Genomic DNA, 21708 nt, shown 5'->3' on the forward strand with positions numbered 1-21708 from the left:
TAGATTTATTAAATTTTAAAAAAAATCAGCTACATATATATATATAATATAAAAAAAATCCTAAATCCATTTTAATTCATCCTAAATACTATTTTTTGTTTTTAAATAAAAAAATTATAAATTCATCTTAAATCCCAATCTATATAAAAAATCTAAAATAGAAAACTACTAAATACTATTTTTTGTTTTTAAATAAAAAAAATTATAAATTCATCTTAAATCCCAATCTATATAAAAAAAATATCTAAAATACAAAACTACCGCATTTTCAAAAACCCTTACACCGACTCATCTTATGCGAGTGATGCCAATGAAAAGAGGTACCCTGATATTTGACATAAGTAGCAGTATAAAATTGACATCGAGTAGCAGTATTTTTAATAGATTGGTAAAAGGCTTTGATCGGTGACGTAGTAAAGGAGAGATCAAAAGCTACGTATTGTACGCGTGAATGTAAAGCTCTTACGTATCAAAACACCTATGTATCAAGAAAGAACTACAGCCCTTACGGAAGACTTCTTCAATGTCGTGGATTGATGAACAAAAGAAAGGTCGGACACTAGTTGCCCCACCGTGGAACTATAGGAAAATGGAGGTACCTATAAGTTTTATCAAGTATTTGATGATGTCTGCCTTGTAAGGAGCCAGGCCTACCATAGACCCAGTTCGGTCTGTCACGACCCACCCCCGCTGCATTTTTTTTGGAACAAAACCGAACCCTGCTTCACTATAAGACCATCAATGAATCAGTTGGGGAGGTTATTATGACTTGTACCCCTTCACAGAAGCTTGAAGTGGTGTCTGGACCATCATATCAACAGGGCACTGCTTATTTCTAAGCTGCTCAGTTCATTAACTTGTTTCCAGAACTGGGCATCTGATTCGACAAGGGGTACTTCAGTTTTAAGAAGCTGGTACAAACTCTCGGCAATACTCTTAATACTTTATTCATTTGGCGCCCTTGATGCATCCCAAGGCCATTTCCAGCTCTTGGGCGCATTAAATCTCTAGGCAGCGCCCTCTGGTTTCGTAATCCAGAGGGCATTTGGGATTTCTGAAGCAGATCTTTTCTGCAGTGTGTATTAGATCCTGGGCAGGGGGCTGCAAGGCGGCTGTATGATGGTAGGCAAAATTCCGGATCGGTTTCAAATGGGTGCCCAAAGGAATGAAAACGAGAGAAAGATTGAAAATCAAGAGACGAACGGAGATGCATGGCTACCCACTTGCTCGATGTCCGTTGACATAACTTTGCCGTCCTCTGAAATGGAAGCTCAAGCCAGGTCTCTAATGGCTGGCATTTCTCAGTTGTTATTTGGTTTTGTATGAAGTTAGTTCAATCTAGTTATCTGCTGTATTGCTCTTGAAATGAAAATGAAATGATGCACCTGCACACACAACATTGATTCTGCTGGAATGCAAATTCCGACACACCTACTTGGCTCTCTCACAAAATATAGGTCTTATCCAAGGACGTATATAAATATTTATATGGAGAAGCCTTGTGGACCCGGGATAGGTTTGTCGAGTTATTCAGACCATTGAGGTCCTATCAACAAGCAATCGCCTTGGATTCTTTTAACTGAATATGTCGGTTATGTACAGATTTATCATTTCAGAGACCCATGAGCAATGATTAGCTTAATAGAACACAGTGTGCATGCATTTGTGAGCTAATGAATTGCTGGTTATCACGGATGCAGAGATGTTTGCAGAACTCTGATCAAGAGATGGTCTGGGTTGAACAATAGTTATTTCAAGGTGGAGAGGGTGTCTGGTGGCATTACGAACTTATGTAAGTACTATTTTCATGCTTGGAATTCAACTTGATGCAACCTTGTGTTGATGGAGTTGCATACAGGATCATTCTGGAAGGAATGGCCATGCATCTTGAATCTGATTCCACGGTGCACTAAACTAGCTGTCGTGCTTTTTTTTAAACACTGACTGGACAAATTGTATTATAAAAGGACTACAGCAAAAACTGTAGTTGATTACATCCATGCTTTCTTCAGTCAGATTCAAACTAACTACTTTGCAATCTTTAACCAAGCATACAACAATCCAGCAACACAAATTGCTTGGCTTTTAAACAAAATAGCCTAGACTATCTTGGTTGTACTATAGTAGGGAAATTTTTCCCTAGGATTCTTAAACACTAGCAAAAATCAATAAAGGCTGTTCCAGTATTATCACAACTTTCTGTAATTGTTACTACTCTAACACAATAAAACATATAGTTCAATCATCCAACAATTCAACCGTATTTAATGTAGTTCAATTCCAACAATCCAGCATAAAACATCCAATTCCAGTACAATTCTAAACAAAGCTAATTCAAATTTCAGAGCTTGATTACTGATTATCTAAGCTGATCCGGACTACACTGTACTTGTCTGGCCAATTATGATTCCAGTATGAAACTTCATGCTGCTGTAGGGCTTCCCGGAGGTGCTCTTAAAACTCAGGATTAGACTAATTTGAAAACTAATTTCTTACAGTGGAACACTTGAGGAAGAGGGCAAGTTGTGGACAATTAAGATGAATTCACTGTAAATCTGTGTATAGATCTGCCTCTCACTTGTTGGTTTATTGCTTTTCATCCGAGAGGCTTGGTAGATTGGTCTAGTGGAAAATTTACTTTAACCTCTTAAATAGGTTGTTCTTAGACAACATTTTTCATGATTGGATGATGATATATCTAAATGGTTGGAGTGAGAAAGGAAAATTCAAGGAAGTATGGGCTATATTTGTTCCAGGTCATGTAGTGGAAAGTATGGACAAGTAGGAATAAGCATGCCTTCAAAGATAAAGGGGAAACAGTAGATCAAGTGACAACAAAGGTAAAATCTTTAGTCATTGGGGTAATGAACTCAAGTTCAAGAAGTATGTGCTGCATTAGTCAAGCTAATGTATTGAAGATATGGAAAAATAAGAATAAACATGTCTTCAAAGATGGGGAAACAATGCATCAAGTGGTTGCGAAGGCAACATCTTTACTGATAAAGGCAATGAATTCAAATTCCAGTCTTTGTTCGGCTGGGAACGAGTGTGATGAAGACAAGAGGTGGATGAGGGAGTTTTCCTTGGAGGCCAGAGCCAAGGAGAAAGAAGTGATGACTAGCATGGCACTAAGTTACCAACCACACCATTCGTGATCTTGATTACTAGCTTTATTCTTTGATGGATCATGACATGGCTATCCAAGAAATGTTGGAGGTAGTGGCATTATTTGTTGGCATGGTATATGTGTTATTATAGATTGGGTCTAGGCCTTGGGGATAATACTAATAATTTTACCGAGACCAAGTCAGCATACCATGGCCCAAGGAGATTGGATCTTGGGTTCTGTAGAGGAAATATTGCCGTGACTCTAAACTGATTACCAACTTCTTGCAGGCATCATCAATGCCAAGGCTTTTGGATAAGGTGATATAGGATAGAGTTATTACACGATTATTCAAAAGAATTTGGTATGCCAAGGCTGACACCATAGCTGAAGAGGTGGCTAATTTGAGTGAGGGAGAAGTTTGTGAGGCTCAAGAGGATGATTCGAGAAGTGTTTGAGAGGGATCAACTTCCAGCTCAGGGAATTCAACTGTGTAAGGAAGTAATCAGGATCTCTATTTTGGATTTAATTGTTGTATTTGCTGAGTCACCACCATCACATGATTAGGCTGGAAGCATGGGAAAAGATTGAATTCCATTGCATTATGGAAAGTTTGCTCTAGATTAATTTGCTTCAACCAGGTTTGACTCATTCTGGACATAAGGGGCTGTTAATTCTGTTAAAGATGTGAAAGTTGACACTTTGAGAAATTCCAAGAAAGCTTACAAAGACCTTCTTAGAGATGGGCAAGGGCAGAGGAGGGTGTGAGGATGTTTTGAAGGCTCATGGATAGGACCTGGATTGGATTGCAGCAGGACTGGATGAAATGAGCAAAGCCTACCGGGTGATTGCAGGGGTACTACTGGGTGATTGTAAGGGTGGCTGCTTTGGTTAATGCGATGAAAGCATCCTTAGTCCAGCATCATATGGACATTGATGAAGAAATTGACTCTTTGGTATAGGTCCTAGGACAAATCAAATCAGATCTCAGATCTGCCTGACTCAGGTAAAGTTCATGACTTGTCCCATGTAGGGGAGTCAACAATGGAGAAGGACTTGGAGGACGATGATTCAGACTGAGGCCTGCGGTCTTCTACGTGTTATTGTTGTTTTCTGGCTTTCTCATTAATTTGTGGCTAGAAGTTTATTTCTGAAAATCTTCAAGGGCATTTTTATAATCTCAAACAAATGACACAAATGGCATTTATAGTGAATGTTTTGGCAAAGTTTTGTTCAAGTTGTATAAAATGTTTGGGAGCCCAGGAAAATTTCAGTTTAAATCCCAGACCTGTAGAGGAAATTATGGCAACCAGTGAAGTGATGCTGTTTTTGTAATGAATTTAGTATATTTTGTTAGGAAAAATACTGAGGGGGGGGGGATCAGTATTTTACACACTTCAATTTTTCAATTTCTTATTCTGATTTATGTACGCTACTGTCATTAAGGAAACAAGCATATGTACGCGACTGTGATCAATGCAACCCGCATACATCCAGATAACTAGTTTATCATTAATTTCATTAACTGTTCATCTTTAACCAGTGCATCATTACTTCATTATTCATTCATTAAGCAACAATAAAGAGTAGATAGATCATCAACACACAAGAAACATATCAACACACATGAACACCAAGATTTTAGGTGGAAACCCAATGTGGGAGAAAACCACCGCTGCCATCGTCTTTGTCTTCTTCTTTTATTATAAAGGAAAACTTCTTACAATCTTGTACTAGCACAGACTCCAACCAGTATGCTGGCACCCACCTGCAAAAAGCTACAACCTTCTCTCGTTCTCCAACACCTATTGGAAGGGAGTTACAACCTGTTAATTTCAGGTATGTTCCATAGTTTTAAAACTCCGACTCCGACTCCGACTCGGCCGAGGATCGACTCTGACTCCGACTCCGAAACGGTAATGACTCGGTCGGCTCGATTTCAATGACTCGGTCGTTGTAAAAAATACATTAAATATTTTTTTTTTCATAAAATAAAATAATTTTAAAGATTTTAAACATAATTTTAAAGATTTTCATTCATGTTTCCAAACACACAACATTATAATATAGATGGAAGACAACATATGATCAAAGTAGGCTCATGAACCAATCCATTATATCAAAATGGTACCCAATGGCAATACATAGTCAACTGTCATACATGATCAAAGACTCAAAACAAAAAACACATAACCAAGGAGGCTACAAATGGCCTCTATAATAAAAGTAAACTGTGACGGTGACCAGAGTCCAGTGCTAGTAATACTTAATACTGGCTAGTAGCTACTGCCAGAGGATCCAAGATCATGTCGATCAATCTCTGGATCATCATCATCAGAGTCAGACAGGGGGCCCCATGGCTCCTCCTCATCATCATCATCTCCAACTGCAACTGTAGAAGTGGTACCACTAGCAGGCTGTGCAACTGCAGCAGATGAAAGCTGAGATAGAGTAGATATGCAGCTGCACTTCTGTCGTGGCTGAGCAGAGGAAGCACCTACAACTGGAGTCCTTGCTGGTTGTGAGACTGAGGCTGGTGGATTGGGATTTGCATTCAACTGAACAGGCTGAAGTTGAACAGTGTGTTCAAGTTCAATTGATGTCTCGAAATCTAAATCTAAATCAAGATCCTCATCAGGATCAAACTCTGCTAGACGACTCTCCACTACCCAATTTGATGTTGGATCAATGTCTTCCAACATAATGGGATCTGAATCAGGTCTTTTGTTCAGCAAATGGTTTCGTCTGAGCTGAAGGTTGTATTGGACATAAACTAGATCATTTAACCGTTTTTGATCCAAACGGTTTCTCTTCTTTGTGTGAATCCTCTCAAAGACAGACCAATTGCGCTCACACCCAGATGCACTGCAAGTTTGACTCAAAATACGAATTGCAAACCTTTGCAATTCAGGACAATGGCCACCAAAGGCCTCCCACCATTGTGCTGCAAAAAACATAGGAGTGTAATGAGTCAGCTCAACAAAATTACAAATTATATCTAACTTTCAAATTATAAACAATTTAACAAACTTAAAAAAGAGTAAAACTATTAAGAATTTGAAAATTGAAATTTTTGTTTACCTGGCTCATCTGCTTCTCTTGTAATCTTTGCTAGGTTCTTCCCAAAGGTACCTGATGCATTGTTGAAGATATTGGCCTGTCGGTGTATCTCCAGCTGATCAGACTCCAATGGGATCATGCGATCAATGCAATCAATCAGTCCATCTCTGACCTCCCCCCTCAAAGCTCCTGACTCCTTAGCTTTATAATGATACCGTGGGTTCAAAAAATACCCAGCTGCATGTATAGGGCGATGGAGTTGATTGTTCCATCTTTCATCAATGATTGCCCAAATGGGCCCATACTTTGCCACTCTATCCTTGTATACCGTCTTTATTTGCTCCTTTGCTTGATCCATAGCCTCATAAATGAAGCCCATAGCCAACCTTTCCCCATCCACCAACCCCATCCAAAAAGTTTCTTCATGGACTTTCCTTTTCAATTCTTTGCCTTCCGGTTTGTTAGACCAATTGCTTTGATTCCATTCATCACTGGAAAACATCTTTTGCAAGTTTCTATGTTGGGAAAGCATAGATTGCAATGTCAAAAAATGTGTAGCAAATCTAGTGATGGTGCCTCCAGTGTGTTTCCTCATGAGGCTCAAAACCAATGTATGATTGTAGATAAATTTTGTTATGCTTTTGGCATGATCTATAGTGTTTTTGACCCAATCTAATTTTCCAATATCCTCAAGCATGAGGTCTATGCAATGTGCAGCGCATGGGGTCCAAAAGATGGTCTTGTGTTTTTCTTCTAACAATTTACTAGCAAGAACATAGTTAGAGGCATTATCTGTGATGATTTGAACAACATTAGCCACCCCCACCTCCTCAACAACCTGATCCAATAGCTGAAACAACAAGTGGCCATCTTTTACCTTATCAGATGCATCAACTGATTTTAAAAACATGGTTCCCTGTGGGCAGAAGACAAGAAAGTTTATGATGGTACGGTTTCTTTGATCAGTCCATCCATCTGACATGATGGTACACCTTGTTCTTGCCCATGAGTCCTTGAACTCTTGCAAATACTCATTAATGGATTGAATTTATTTCTGCAAACGAAACCCCCTTAGCTCATGCATAGTAGGGCCTTTGAAGCCTTTTCCAGCAGCATGTATGGCATCAAACATAGGCTCATAATATGGTGAACGAGCAGCATTAAAGGGGATATCAGCATCATACCACCATCTAGCTATGTACTCACAAGCAGTCTCCCTCAATTCTTTCTTCCAATGGTCATTTAAAGTGGGTTGCATTTGAGTTTTACTAACTTCAGGACCATGTGCATCTGATGGAGAGGAGGGAGTGAAATAACTTTTGATAGCCACATCACCCTTTTTCAAATTCATTCTACCCTTTCCCTTATATTGAACAGAACCAAAAGAGGGAGGAACATATTGGAAAGGGTTGGATGTATCAGTTTGAGGGATAGAGGAAGAACCCTCAAAATCATAATGGGGGTTGGTAGCCATCATTTTTTGTATCTCCCTCTTCCTCCCAATTTCAGCCTGTATGTCTCTTTGCCTAGCCTTATCTTCTTTAAATTTCTCAAAGCTGGCCAACAAATGCTTCCTAATCTCCCCAATTTCTGGTGAGGTACATGGGGTAATTTGGCCTCTAATCCCTACCAAGTGTTGTTTCAGCCTATTAATGCCCCCAGGGCCTTCCTTAATTTTCCTATGGCAAAATTTGCATTGCATTTGACTATCAACCATTTCAACATATGCCCAAGCAGGATCTCTTGCTCTAGGTGCCATTTTTTGACTAGGAAATGAAAGCAAACAATCTAAAAATGAAAAAAAAAAAAACCTTGATTCAATGTTCATTTATTTGACAAAAAACACTCTCTAAGCTTTCTAGATATGCACCTAAAATTTACTAAGCAAAAACAGATTTATAGAGGTGAAAAAAAATACCTCCAGGCACAAACTGCCTCTTCAAGCTTGCTCCAAGAATCAGCTCCTCAATGCTGCTCCAAATGGCTGCCCAAGAAGCTCCTCACTCCAGCTACAATGCTCCTCCAAGACTCCTCACTGCTGCTCCAAAACAAGCTCAAGAACTACTCACTAACTCTCAAAGAAGACTCTCACTCAAATGCATAAGATTGCTGTGAGAGAATGAGAGCACTTGGGTGTGTTAAATAGGGTTTGGGAGGGGGAAATGGACCCCAAAATTCATTTAGCAAATTCATATAACTGCTTGGAGTCCAAACCAACCAAAAAACACTTTAAAAATCCATTAAAAATTTATTAAATCGCAGTTTGACGTGTGCCTAGGCGTTTTTTTGTGACTTGGCCGAGTCATAACGGAAATGGCCGAGTTGGCCGAGTCATGGCTGACTCGGCCAGTCGAACCGTTCCAAGGGCCGGGTCACAGCAGAGGGTAATGGCTCGGATCAACCCGACCGTTTCGGTATCGAAACGGCCGTTTCTTAAAACAATGGTATGTTCTATGCTTAGAGCAATTTATTTCAATTTTCAAAGTTAGGTCAATATCTTTTCAAGATTAGCAATCACATCAACATTAAAGTAAACTGCAAATAGAACATAAATCGCAGAAGACAAGCCAAGACAAGAGGACACAAGATGTGGTGCTAGGCTGCTAGCCAAGGACAAACCCTAATGTGGGGAAACCCTTGATCAATTCTTCTTATATGTTCTTCAATAGTTCAACAGAGAGAGAGAGATAGTACGTTTACAACAGAAGTCAACACTTTGACTTATCTAGATAAGAGCATAGATCATCTCTAAGAAGATGATACATGAGATCAGTTGAAGACATGCTGTTTCAACTGATTCTCCAAGGTGACTCCTTCACCTATCGTTGTGCTTCATTTCGTCATCATGCTGCACCTCACCGCGTTGCACCATGCTGCACCCATCATCTCTATGCTGCATCTCATCACGCTTCATTAAGCATGATTGTACCCATCACTCTACTGCATTATGTGCCATTGCTACACCATGTTGCCGTATTGACCTATGCTCTGGCTGCACCTTGTTTGCTTGTTGTCCCTAGCATGCTTGTTGTCCTTAACATGCGTGCTGTTGCATGTTAGCTGTAACATTGCATGCTTGGTGTATTTGCTGCTAAGTACCATACAACTGTCCCAATGTTAGTTAACTGTCCCTTGCATGCTACTCTCCTTCAGAGACAGATGCTCCGACAGTTCCGGCTGTTCTCGGCAGTTGTCGGAAGTTTCGGTAGTTTCGGCAGTTCCTGGCAGTTGCGGCAGTTCCGACAGTTCCCGATAGTTCCCGATAGTTCTAGCTGTTCTTGGTAGTTCCAGTTATTCCCGACAGTTTCTGTAGTTCCCGGCAGTTCCGGCTGTTCTGGCATGCTTGGTGTATTTGCCGCTAAGTACCATACAACTGTCCCAATGTTAGTTAGATGTCCCTTGCACGCTGCTCTCCTTCGGAGACAGATGCTCTGACAGTTCCTGGCAGTTCCGGCAGTTCTGGCTGTTCTCGACAGTTCCCGGTAGTTCTGACAGTTCCGGCTGTTCTCGACAGTTGCGACAGTTCCCGACAGTTCTGACAGTTGCGACAGTTCCCGGCAGTTCTCACAGTTGCGGCAGTTCTGGTAGTTCCTGACAGTTCCCGACAGTTGCAGCAGTTCCGACAGTTCCCGACTGTTTCCGGTAGTTCCGAGCTGTTCCCGCTGTTCTCGGCAGTTCCGGCAGTTGCTGGCAATTCCGGCTTCTGCCCTCTAGATTAGGGCAACGTTATCCCTTAGGCTCCCTCCTCCTACTAAAACCCAAAGACAAGTAGAGAGGAAGAGATCCAAGTGTGTTGAAATGACTTGAAGGCCACCTCTATTTATACTAAAACGTTGAGCACAAGTGGGGTTTATTTGGTTGCTAGCCGACCTTGACAAATTGTCCCATAACACAAATAAATTCATATCTTCATGAATACTTATCGAAATCGGATGATCTTTAGATCAATCCTACACCTCTCGATGAGAGGAATGCAAGAAAAATATCAGCTTCCATTAATAAGATGACCCACATGGAGTTTGGCCCTAGTTGCCAATTTTAACACTCCCTCTCAACTAGGGAGAACTCCATCCGCTGATCCATATGTTTGACTATACTATCTCTGCCATTAGTGCCCTGCACTGCTTTGCTCTGCTGAACCATGAAGAAGAAGAATTGATCGAGAATGTCTCATACCATTCTCTACTGACCCAAAGTCAGTGTCATCTGAAGAGAGTGTGTCACATCACTCTTACTGGCTCGAAGTCAGTTTTATTGATCCCAGATCAATATCACAAGAGAGTGTCTCAAACCAGTCATACTGATCCCATATCAATGGAGGTCATCTTAGCATAGGGAGTATGGTAGATACATCAATGCATCCATCGTTAGTACTACTATGGTCCCTAACCCCATTTCCCTGTTCATTGATAAGATGAGAGGTACTTCCCATGAGTCGCACACTGCATGGGTAGGATGCCTTGAAAGGAGAACTAATCATCTTGTCCACAAGAAAACGAATCATCCTACCCCACAATTGCCACGGTAGAACTAATCATCCTGATCCACATGAGAACTAATCATCCTGTTTCGCAGTTGCCATGGGAGAACTAATCATCCCGGCCCACAGGAGAACTAATCATCTTGTTTCACAGTTGCCACGGGAGAACTAATCATCCCGGCCCACAGGAGAACTAATCATTCTGTTTCATAGTTGCCACGGGAGAACTAATCATCCCGGCCCACAGGGGAACTAATCATTCTGTTTCACAGTTGCCACGGGAGAACTAATCATCCCGGCCCACAGGAGAACTAATCATCCTGTTTCACAGTTGCCACGGGAGAACTAATCATCCCGGCCCACAGGAGAACTAATCATCCTGTTTCACAGTTGCCACGGGAGAACTAATCATCCTGGCCCACAGGAGAACTAATCATCTTGTTCCATAGTCGCCACGGGGTATCACAGGGGAAGGTTGAACTTGTCATCCTGTACATAGCGCACCACCAGGGGAGGGTGAGTTGCCCTGTGGTCGTATGTTGCTCCAGTAAGTACCCCAAGCCCCCCCAGAGCTCCCAGAGCTCAATGCATGCAACATGCAAGACCCTTATAAGAAGGTCTCTCAACGACTCCAAGTTGTTCGGGAAAGTCACAGATTTGACCTTTCCTCGGGGCTTTGACAAAATGTTTGCGACCTGTACATCAGTCTCAATGCGATGGAGCCTCCTCGCTCATCGACTTACCATATCCCAGATAAGGCAGTATCTGATGTCTATCTGCTGGAGCAATCATCGAATACGGGATTCCTCAATAATCGAATCCCTCCTTTGGTTGTCACAGAGAATCACAGTGGTATTCATCATGTGTACAAACAACTCACTTAAGAGCTTCTGCAACCATGCAACTTCACACGAGATCATACTCGTAGCTATGTATTCGGTCTCGGCGGTGCTTATAGCAACCGACTTCTGCTTCCTGCTCATCCATGATATCGAAGCAGAATCCAAAGAGAACCAGCACTGAGAAGTGCTCTAGTGATCCTCCACACTGCCTGCCTAGTCAACGTTTGAATAATCATGTAGTTTCATATTTCCGGCAGTGTATCTCAATCCATGAGAGATTGTGCCCCGAAGATATCTTAGAAGATTCTTGGCACCAATCCAGTGAGGCTCAACCAAATATGAGCTCACCATGCTAACTGCAAAACATATGTCCGGATGAAAGTTCACCAAGAACATCAATGCGAATGAGTTTATGAAACTCAGAGGCATTTCCCAAATCTGGTTCGACATCACTACCATATAACTTCTAAAAGTTAAGATCCTCGAGGTAGTCATAGGCTTGCAGTTTATCATTCTACATCCGGAATCCAACTCCCTCTTACTTCTGCAAATGAGAGGGTCTGCACCTATCAGAAATAGGTCGTCCTCATAAGGTGTCGGTATGAGAGGTCTATCATCCACAACCTTTGGGTAATGGTTTGGATCAGTTTCACTCCTAGTGAATCTCAACTTCATCAGACAACTATCAATCCTTTCATACTACGCCCGGGGTGTTTTGCTTCAAGCCATAGAGGGCTTTCTTCCACCTATATACATGAGATTCCCAATCATGAATCTCAAACTCCTCGGGTTGTTCCAAACCTGTGGACCTGTTGTATGAGGGGAATGGTCCCCTTATAAGATTTTTCTTCAGTACATCTCAGACATGTACCTTCATGCTCTTCTTGAATTCAGGCATCCCTATCACCATCTGACTCACATCGGGTAGGGCCCCATAGGTAGACCTCCGGTGTTATAGATGTGATATGTCAATTGTCATGATCCCTAATGGACCATCCTGCAACTTGATACAAATTGCCAACCCTAAACCCATGAGAAAAAGCATCTTTGAAAAGTTTATTTTTTAACACGTACCTTTCCACCAATGAATGCCACCCTGAAACCTTTCACTTCCATTTTTGAGATGGACACCAGGTTCTTCTTGCGATTAGGTACATAAAAGAGATTATTGTAAATGAATAGAGTTACCCTCATTCAATTGAGGGGTAACATTCCCTACACCCTTTTTGGGAGAGGTGGCATCGACTCCAAGTATAATCCCACGGTTGTTTCCGTCTCTACCAAATTCGAGAGAGCACCCTTCTATCTGATGAGGTGCCTTGAAGCACTACGATCAATAAGCCAGATTCCTAAAGAATTTGAAGGAGAGGGCCAATACAAGATAATGCTTCTTTATCTTATCAGAAACAACATTTGGTTCTTCATACCTGGGGTTCCTTGCTTTCTCTGAAGAGTTGGTCGTTTCCTTGATGACCTGCATTACCTGTCATTCCTTTGATCATTGAAGATGTCCCTGGAATGATTGTTGTCTTCATCAAGAGATGTGTCTCTGCCATTCAGATACTCCTTCGCATAATGGCCGAACTTATTGCAACCAAGGCATTTGCCTTTCCTTCCATCCTTAGATCTAGACTTCCCAATGAAGTGACCTTTAGGTAGGCCATCAGAAACTTCTGTTGCGTCATTCTGATAATATTCTCTACTTCGACTTCACCCTTGGTGAATTTGAAGAGGGATGAGGAATCCACTGATCCTTTTGTCCTTTCCCAACTGTCTTCGGTGATTGCTCTTTCACTCTTGCTTGGGCATTGTCTTCACCTCAGCTCTGATACCATGTTAATTTTAGGTATGTTCTATGCTTAGAGCAATTTATTTCAATTTTCACAGTTAGGTCAATATCTTTTCTAGATTAGCAATCACATCAACATTAAAGTAAACTGTAGATAGAACATAAATCGTAGAAGACAAGCCAAGACAAGAGGACACAAGATGTGGCGCTAGCCAGGGACAAACCCCAATGTGGGGAAATCCTTGATCAATTCTTCTTATATGTTCTTCACTAGTTCAACAGAGAGAGAGAGATAGTACGTTTACAACAAAAGTCAATACTTTGACTTATTTAGATAAGAGCATAGATCATCTCTAAGAAGATGATACATGAGATCAGTTGAAGACATGTTGCTTCAACTGATTCTCCAAGGTGACTCCACCTATCGTTGTGCTGCATTTCGTCATCATGCTGCACCTCACCGCGTTGCACCATGCTGCACCCATCATCACTGTGCTGCATCCATAGTTTTAAAAACCGTTTTGAAAAACCGGTAACCGGTCAAACCGGCCGGTTAGCTAGCTGGCCGGTCGGAACCGGCCTAAAAACCCGGTTTAACCCATCACTTGCCCGATTTTTTGACCTAACCGGTAAAAACCGGCCGGTTTAGGACAAAACCGGCCAGTTTGTTACAAACCGGTTGGTTTTGTCCTAAACCGGCCGGTTTTAGGCACAACTTGTGACCTGTGAATCTGTGATCAAAGATTTGAACCAGCAGCTCAGTAGCAGTTTTTTTGGATACATACAAACCTAAGGTAATAATTAATCCAAGAGAGGAGCCAAGAGAAGTAACAGATAACACAAGTTTCAGCACTTAAGACATCTTTCAGATATCACATTACAACAGTATGTGCAGGACTCTATCATGGCACATAATGATTGTTAAGCAGAATATAGGGACCTCAATTAGACGTGATTCTGAAACATATATCATTATTCCTTGGGTTGCATGCTTGATATGATTGCAAACCTTACATAACACCATAATCCCTGGCACGGCAGTTACCTTAATATGGCAAAGCTTTCATGACAAGAAAACAGAGATCTTGTAAAGACTCTTATGACAGGATTCTATGGCTTGACTCATGACAGTGACTTCACAAACAGTGCAACAGTGATGACTGCAGCATGACAGAGAGGTATGGCTATGATCTATGGACAGTGAAAGTGGCAATGACACAGTGATCCTCTTGATGGCAGTAACATGGTATTACAAGTAAGCAAGTGACAGCAGTGTTAGTGGACAGTTGGATCAGTGGGAGCAGTGAACAGTTGCATAGAGGGAGCAGGAAGTGCAAAAGGAAGATGCAGTGAGAATAGCAGTAGGCAGCAGTCATAGAGCAGCAATGAATGTGTGAATTGATTGATTGTAAAGGAAACTGAAGACCCCTGCAGACTTAGTCTGCATATCTTTAGACTTGGGGAGTCTTGTACTACCTTCCAGGTTTACCTGCTAAATGTTGGATGTACATTATACATAACTGAGCTTATTGTTGAGCAAATTCTTGTGTACTCTCCTTGATGTCATTGGTGGCATTGATACTGAGGTTGCAGATCAGGCTGAGGCATCCTCAGACTCTGAACCAGATGATGTCTATGTAGCTCCTGATGATGATCCTGTGTCTAGTAGTGGTGATGGACTTGATGATTGATCATGTGTACACTGTAGACTTGTAGTAGGCCAATGGCCTCATAGCTTGCAACATTGTTTTTGGACTTTATAGGCCATTTAGAGCCTCATTTCTTATGTATTTTGCTATTTTGTCGATGATATGTATTGCACTCGGTGCCATTTTGATATAATCACCTTTGCATGGTATATAAATGAGCAAACTTTGCATATTTTGTCTCTATTGGCTTGGAATCATGGTTTTACATCTTAAAAATAGTTTTGTTTCATTAAAAATTAATTATTTAATGTATTTTTTTAAAACCGGTTCGTTTAGACCAAACCAGTCCCGGTTAGACCGGTTCCGGTCGGTAAACCGGTTCATTAGGTGGACCGGTCCGGTCACCGGTTCCGGTTTTAAAAACACTGGCTGCATCTCATCACGCTTCATTAATCATGACTGTACCCATCACCGTACTGCATTATGTGCCATTGCTACACCATGTTGCCGTACTGACCTATGCTCTGGTTGCACCTTGCGTCCTTGTTGTCCCTTGCTTGCTTGTTGTCCCTAGCATGCTTGTTGTCCTTAACATGCCTGCTGTTGCATGCTAGCTGTCCCTTGCATGCTCGCTGTAACATTGCATGTTTGGTGTATTTGTTGCTAAGTACCATACAATTGTCCCAATGTTAGTTAGCTGTCCCTTGCATGCTGCTCTCCTTCGGAGACAGATGCTCCGACAGTTCTGGCTGTTCCCGGCAGTTCCAACAGTTGTCGGCAATTTCGGCAGTTTTGGCTGTTCCCGGCAGTTCCGACAGTTCCGCCTGTTCCCCGCAGTTCCGGCAGTGCTCGGCAGTTCTGGCAGTTCCGGCTTTTCCTGACAGTTCTGGCTGTTCTCGGCAGGTTCAGCAGTTCCGACTGTTCTGGCATGCTTGGTGTATTTGCTGCTAAGTACCATACAACTGTCCCAATGTTAGTTAGATGCCCCTTGCATGCTGCTCTCCCTCGGAGATAGATGCTCCGACAGTTCCTGGCAGTTCCGGTTGTTCCTGGCAGTTCCGGCAGTTCTCGGCATTTCCGACAGTTCCCAGCGGTTTCGGCAGTTCTGGCTGTTCCTGGTAGTTCGGCTGTTTTGGCTATTCCCGACAGTTCCGGCTTCTGCCCTCTAGATTAGGGCAGCGTTATCCCTTAGGATCTTTCCTCCTACTAAAACCCAAAGACAAGTAGAGAGGAAGAGATCCCAAGTGTGTTGAACTGACTTGAAGGCCACCTCTATTTATACTAAAACGTTGAGTACAAGTGGGGTTTATTTGGTTGCTGGCCGACCTTGACGAATTCTCCCATAACACAAATAAATTCATATCTCCATGAATACTTATCGGAATCAAATGATCTTTAGATCAATGCTACACCTCTCGATGAGAGGGATCCAGGAAAAATATCAGCTTCCATTAATAAGATGACCCACATGGAGTTTGGCCCTAGTTGCCATTTTTAACACAACCCCTTGAACTTGTTTATCGACTTCTACCGGAAGGGAGCTCCTACCCCCTTTTTGAAGGCTACTTAGTGACCACTTTTCAAAATGTTTCAAATTGGATCCACCTGTCAAACATCAAACCGCTTGTAGGCCACCTTTCATCAAATTTTCAAACTGGACTCATATCAACCATAAACCCAAACAAACTAAAGCACTGAATCTGAGACACTATCACATTGTAAATCAACTGAAATTCTGAAGTATTAAGTCATTGAAAGCAGAACCCAACCAGAAATAATAAATATCAAATTATGTATGCGACTGTACTGAATAAGACTCGCGTATATACATGCTTTCTCTGTATAACACCTGCGTATAGTTCTCAGAATACTGAATACTTAGATCATTAGTCACTAAACCATTCATAGACCATTTCATTAGCTACAAATCATGGAATCAATCACAGATTTTTGAACCAATTATAGATCATATAGTCAGTCACACTCCTGTCCCATTAAATTCAACCAAGTCACCTCAATCATGATAAAGACATCATCGACAAACAGTAGCAAGTAAACCAGATAACATTAACTGTGAACATTAATCATCAAATCTGTAAGCATCAATCAACTGATCAAATCCTGGTTTATGTACGCAACTTTCATAAGGAATATCAACGTATGTACGCGCTGACCATGCACAACACCTGCGTATAGATTTGCATAAACTGAAAATTATTTCGTAGAAAATATCAGTGTGGAAAAAGTCGGGAAAAAATCGGGATTAAATCCCCATAATGCGATTTTTTTTGGCTGGCCGATTAAATCGGCCGATTTTTTCCCAGTTGAAAAAGTCGGGATTAAATCGAAAAAGTCGGGATTAAATAGGGACTTTTTCCAGAAAATCGTGAATGAGGTAGTTTCTTTAACGATTTTTTATTTTTATTTTTTTGAAAAAATCGGGATTTTATTGAAAAAGTCGGGATTTTATTGAAAAAGTCGGGATTTTTTAAAAAATGAATATTTTTGTATTTTTTTTTTTAATTTTTATAATTTTGCCGACTTTTTCAAAAAACTCCCGACTTTAACGACTTTTTCAACTTCTGGACCCTTGCCGATTTAATCCCGACTTAGACTTTTTCCACATTGGAAAATATACGCGACCCATCAAAGTTGGATCCGCATATGTACACAATTATACCCAAACATACCTGCATATAAATTTGAAAAATTTTCGCTGCAAACACAATTTCACTTTCTGCAACCTTGATTGTCAATACTACAGGGTTTTGAATAAATTGTTTAGATCACAGCATCACAGTTTCATCAATATTAGACATTTGTAGCAAGTAAATCAATTAAGCATACATGTCAACATATTTTAGATCTGAGTCTTCTTCTTGTTCCCCGATGTACACCTGTTTCAGATCAAATCGTTCATCGAAAACACAATACTTGCACACCTAACACATTGATCTCCATCTCCTTATATAACTTTAGCCTTAGCCAATACCTTAGGCCAATCCCTTAGTAATGTCGTTGGTATTCTTTGATGGGATCAAATAATCGTTCACACTCATTACTATGGGCCAATACCATGGTAAAGGCCCTTGGTATTCAAGTTACCATGGTGTGGATTCTGTACACGACTTTGCTTCACAACACCCGCGTATGTACGCGACCTTTCTGCATAGGATCCGTGTATACTTTCCCAAACTTTATATTCAACATCCATTTGTCTCTGATATTTCATTTCTCTGTTCATTACTTTTGTAGCATCTGTTCCAGCCTGCATAATCATCCTATTATCGTAATGTTGACATTTTTATCAAGTAGGTTGCCATCAAAGACAACACATTAGCGATAATGCCAACATATTTTGTATTCTATTTTCTATAGATAGAAACTTGTTAAAAAAATCTTAGTACTTACCAAACTATTAAGCATTCTGAATTTGTTCAGAGTAACTTAAAACCTTTTTACTTACTAAACTGTTAAGTGTTGTAATTTCCCTCAGAGGTCGAAATCAACTATGGACTGTGCTGGATCATGGATGTATAATTATAATTCTGACATCCAATATCTTACAATATATGCTTTTCTCTTCTCATTTATGGAATGAATGTTCACGATGGTTTTGTCTTGAGCTTAATAAATGGGATATTTTAAACCATAAGAAGCATAAGCCACCCAAGCTGATTGAGTTTAAGGTTCATTATAATCAATTGATAATTAAGCTTAGCATTTAGATTTGTATTGTGTGTGTAAGTGAAAGGAAAGCATGAAACTTGAATTGGTTTGTTGATAGTGTTCTCGTTGGTAGTTATATAGGGATACTATGTATTGAAGATTCTTTCTAGGAGTTTGTCTGAGACAACTTTGGTCTCATTTTTTAGATGTCTATGGAGCTAAGTTCTAACATCACATCATTCCATCCTTTTGAATGAGAACTTCTGTAGAATAAACATCACTTGAAAATTATGTTGCATGCAATGGCACTATGTCAAAAGTTTATGAAACAAGTAGGTATTTTAGTTTTCAAATTCAAATTTTCAAGAAATGGGAAACATTAAGTATCACAGGTTCAAATCTAGAGTGAGGTAGAGTATGTACACCTCTATAGACTTTAGCAGTCAAATAATTGCATGGAAGGGGGTCCCTTTGTAGAAAATCCATGAAAATCTGCCACTGCGCTAATGAACAATTCGAAAACTGGTTTATTTTCATTAGGACACAAATTTTCTCTACCAAGTTTGGTCCACCGGCTAGGCATGATGTAATCATTGTAACCAACAGTCCCATTGACCTATTATGGTCATTTGTTGGACATTAATAAAATTATCTTATCTTATCTTATCTTATCTACCTAATTTGCAGCAGAATAGGCAAAGAAATAAACACATCACACAATTCAAGGCAGAATTTCTAGGGAACCCAAATAGGAAAACCCTCTGCTTGATGAGAATTTTGTTGATAGCAAAAACTGAGCAATTAATCTCTTACAAAATACAATTGTTTCAATCTGAAAGACACACTTGTCATTTCTGCTTGACCTAAGCTTGAAACCTTTGCAAGCCTGCCGATCTCTGCTGCCCTCTACCAACCTGTGCACAAGCTTCTCTTGCACACTCTTTCTCTCACAAGCTCACACACACAAACCTGTGCAAACTGCTTACAAACCCGTGAGCTCTATTATCTTGTATCACCAATTTGTGCTCACAAGATAATGAATAAATTGTGCCTTTGTTTCTCCTTTTAAAGCAATTTGAATGGCTAAGTTTAGCAAATTTCTAATTAAGGAATAATTTTGTGATTGATTGAGTTAGCATGAGTTAACTGCTCATGCAACTCGTCCTATCTCTTGAGACTCAACCACAAGTTCTTTTCCTCAATTAACTCACACTAGAAGACTGATAACTCGACCTTCCACTTTGACACATCAGTTAACTGCTTCATGAACACTTCCTAAATTTTAGGAACTCGCCCTAAATTTTAGGAACACGTCCTACTTTTAAGAACTTAGCTACTAACTCATTGGAAATCATGCATGCTCAAGGAGAAACTTGTTGTGGTTCTTCTGATTAAGGCACAAATCAAGGAACCCTTTCTTGCTATTATTTTCAACACTCATAGCGAGGAAGGTGTTCCTAGAAGAACCTCCTCCACCTGGATCTGGTCTCTAATACTACCATGTTCCCTGTTGTTGCAACTGCTCCCTCTGAAATAGAAGGCTTCCCTGCTCCCTTTTGCGGAACCTGCTTTGAAGACCTGCTCTTTTCCACAATACTCTACGAGTCCACCACTTTAGTCATAAGTGCCATGTGCCCTGTGTACATGTGTGTCTATTTCTTGATGTTGGGAGCCTTAACTCTCTTCTGATCTCCCTTAATTAAATCCTCTGCCCACTTGGCTCAAACTGTCCCTATATTGGGAGTCTCTGACTGAGTGGCTGCCTCCACTCGCCCTGGGCTATGCTCCTCATCATCTTGTTGGTCAGCCCAACTGCCAACTAGCTTAGACTCAAACTGAGATACTGGCTGAGGCTCCATCTTGAGAACTCTATCCTGCTCTTGCTCAACCACCACTTCTCTACTCTGAGCTCTCCCTACCTTGCTGCTCAAGGCTGCACTTGTCTCAAACAAATCTGCCCACTAGCTGCTCTCCTGCTCCTCCAAGATCGTCAGCTCTTAGGGTCTTCAACAAACTACCCACTAGCATTGATATGGCTGCTCCATCATCACTGCTCTTAGAGACTTTTGGAACTGCCCTCTTATCAACCATATGGCTCCTTTCATCAGCTGAACTAGGGCTCCCATTCGAATCTACCTCCTAATAGCCCATGACTCCTTCCATGAACACTGTACTTGAGGTCTTCAACAAGGCTTGGCTTCTCACAATAGATAAGTACATCTACCCACTGCATACTCGCCCATGAGAAACATTGTTCACAACTTCGTTTGTGAACAATACTCTGCTGCCTAAATTTTTTTTAGGACTGCATTCTCCGTGTGTTGGTCTAGATTCTGTTCACTGCTCTGATACCATGTAGAAAATCCATGAAAATCTGCAACTTCTCTAATGAACAATCTGAAAGCTAGTTACTTTTCATTAGGACACATATTTTCTCTACCTAATTTGCAGCGGAATAGGAACAGAAATAAACACAATCACACAATTCAAGACAAAATTTCTGGGGAACCCAACTAGGAAAACCCTCTGCTTGATGAGAATTTTATTGATAGCAAAAACTGAGCAATTGATCTCTTACAAAATACAACTGTTTCAATCTGAAAGACACACTTGTCTTTCTTGCTTGATCTAAGCTTGAAACCTTTGCAAGATTGCTGATCTCTGCTGCCCTCTACCAACCTGTGCACAAGCTTCTCTTGCACACTCTTTCTCTCACAAGCTCTCACACACAAACCTGTGCAACCTGCTCACAAACCCGTGAGCTCTATTATCTTGTCTCACCAACTCGTGCTCACAAGATAATGAATAAATTATGCCTTCGTTCCTCCTTTTAAAGCAATTCAAATGGCCACGTTTAGCAAATTTCTAATTAAGGAATGATTTTGTGATGGATTGAGTTAGCTTGAGTTAGCTGCCCATGCAACTTGTCCTATCTCTTGAGACTCAACCACAAGTTCTTTTCCTCAATTAACTCACACTAGAAGACTGATAACTCGGCCTTCCACTTTAACACATCAGTTAACTGCTTCATGAACACTTCCTAAATTTTAGGAACTCGCCCTAAATTTTATGAACATGTCCTACTTTTCAGGAATTAGCTCCTAACTCATAGG

General features: G+C 40.8%; 1 protein-coding gene across 1 annotated transcript in view; it reads left to right on the forward strand.

The window, feature by feature from the left end:
• The first annotated feature begins 464 nt into the window (after positions 1-464).
• EMB1187 (Protein kinase superfamily protein) overlaps positions 465-21708 on the forward strand; it is an 86572-nt gene continuing 65328 nt past the window's right edge. The window contains exons 1-2 of the mRNA XM_089416243.1: positions 465-1280; positions 1701-1792. Of these exons, the coding sequence (XP_089272369.1) occupies positions 1117-1280; positions 1701-1792 (256 nt within the window). The 5' untranslated portion in view covers positions 465-1116. The remainder of the gene's footprint in view (positions 1281-1700; positions 1793-21708) is intronic.

The sequence above is a fragment of the Pinus tabuliformis genome, chromosome 3_2, assembly GCF_031772625.1.
Source record: "Pinus tabuliformis cultivar Carrire ecotype Pingquan chromosome 3_2, CPIR1, whole genome shotgun sequence".
NCBI classification, from domain to species: Eukaryota; Viridiplantae; Streptophyta; class Pinopsida; order Pinales; family Pinaceae; genus Pinus; species Pinus tabuliformis.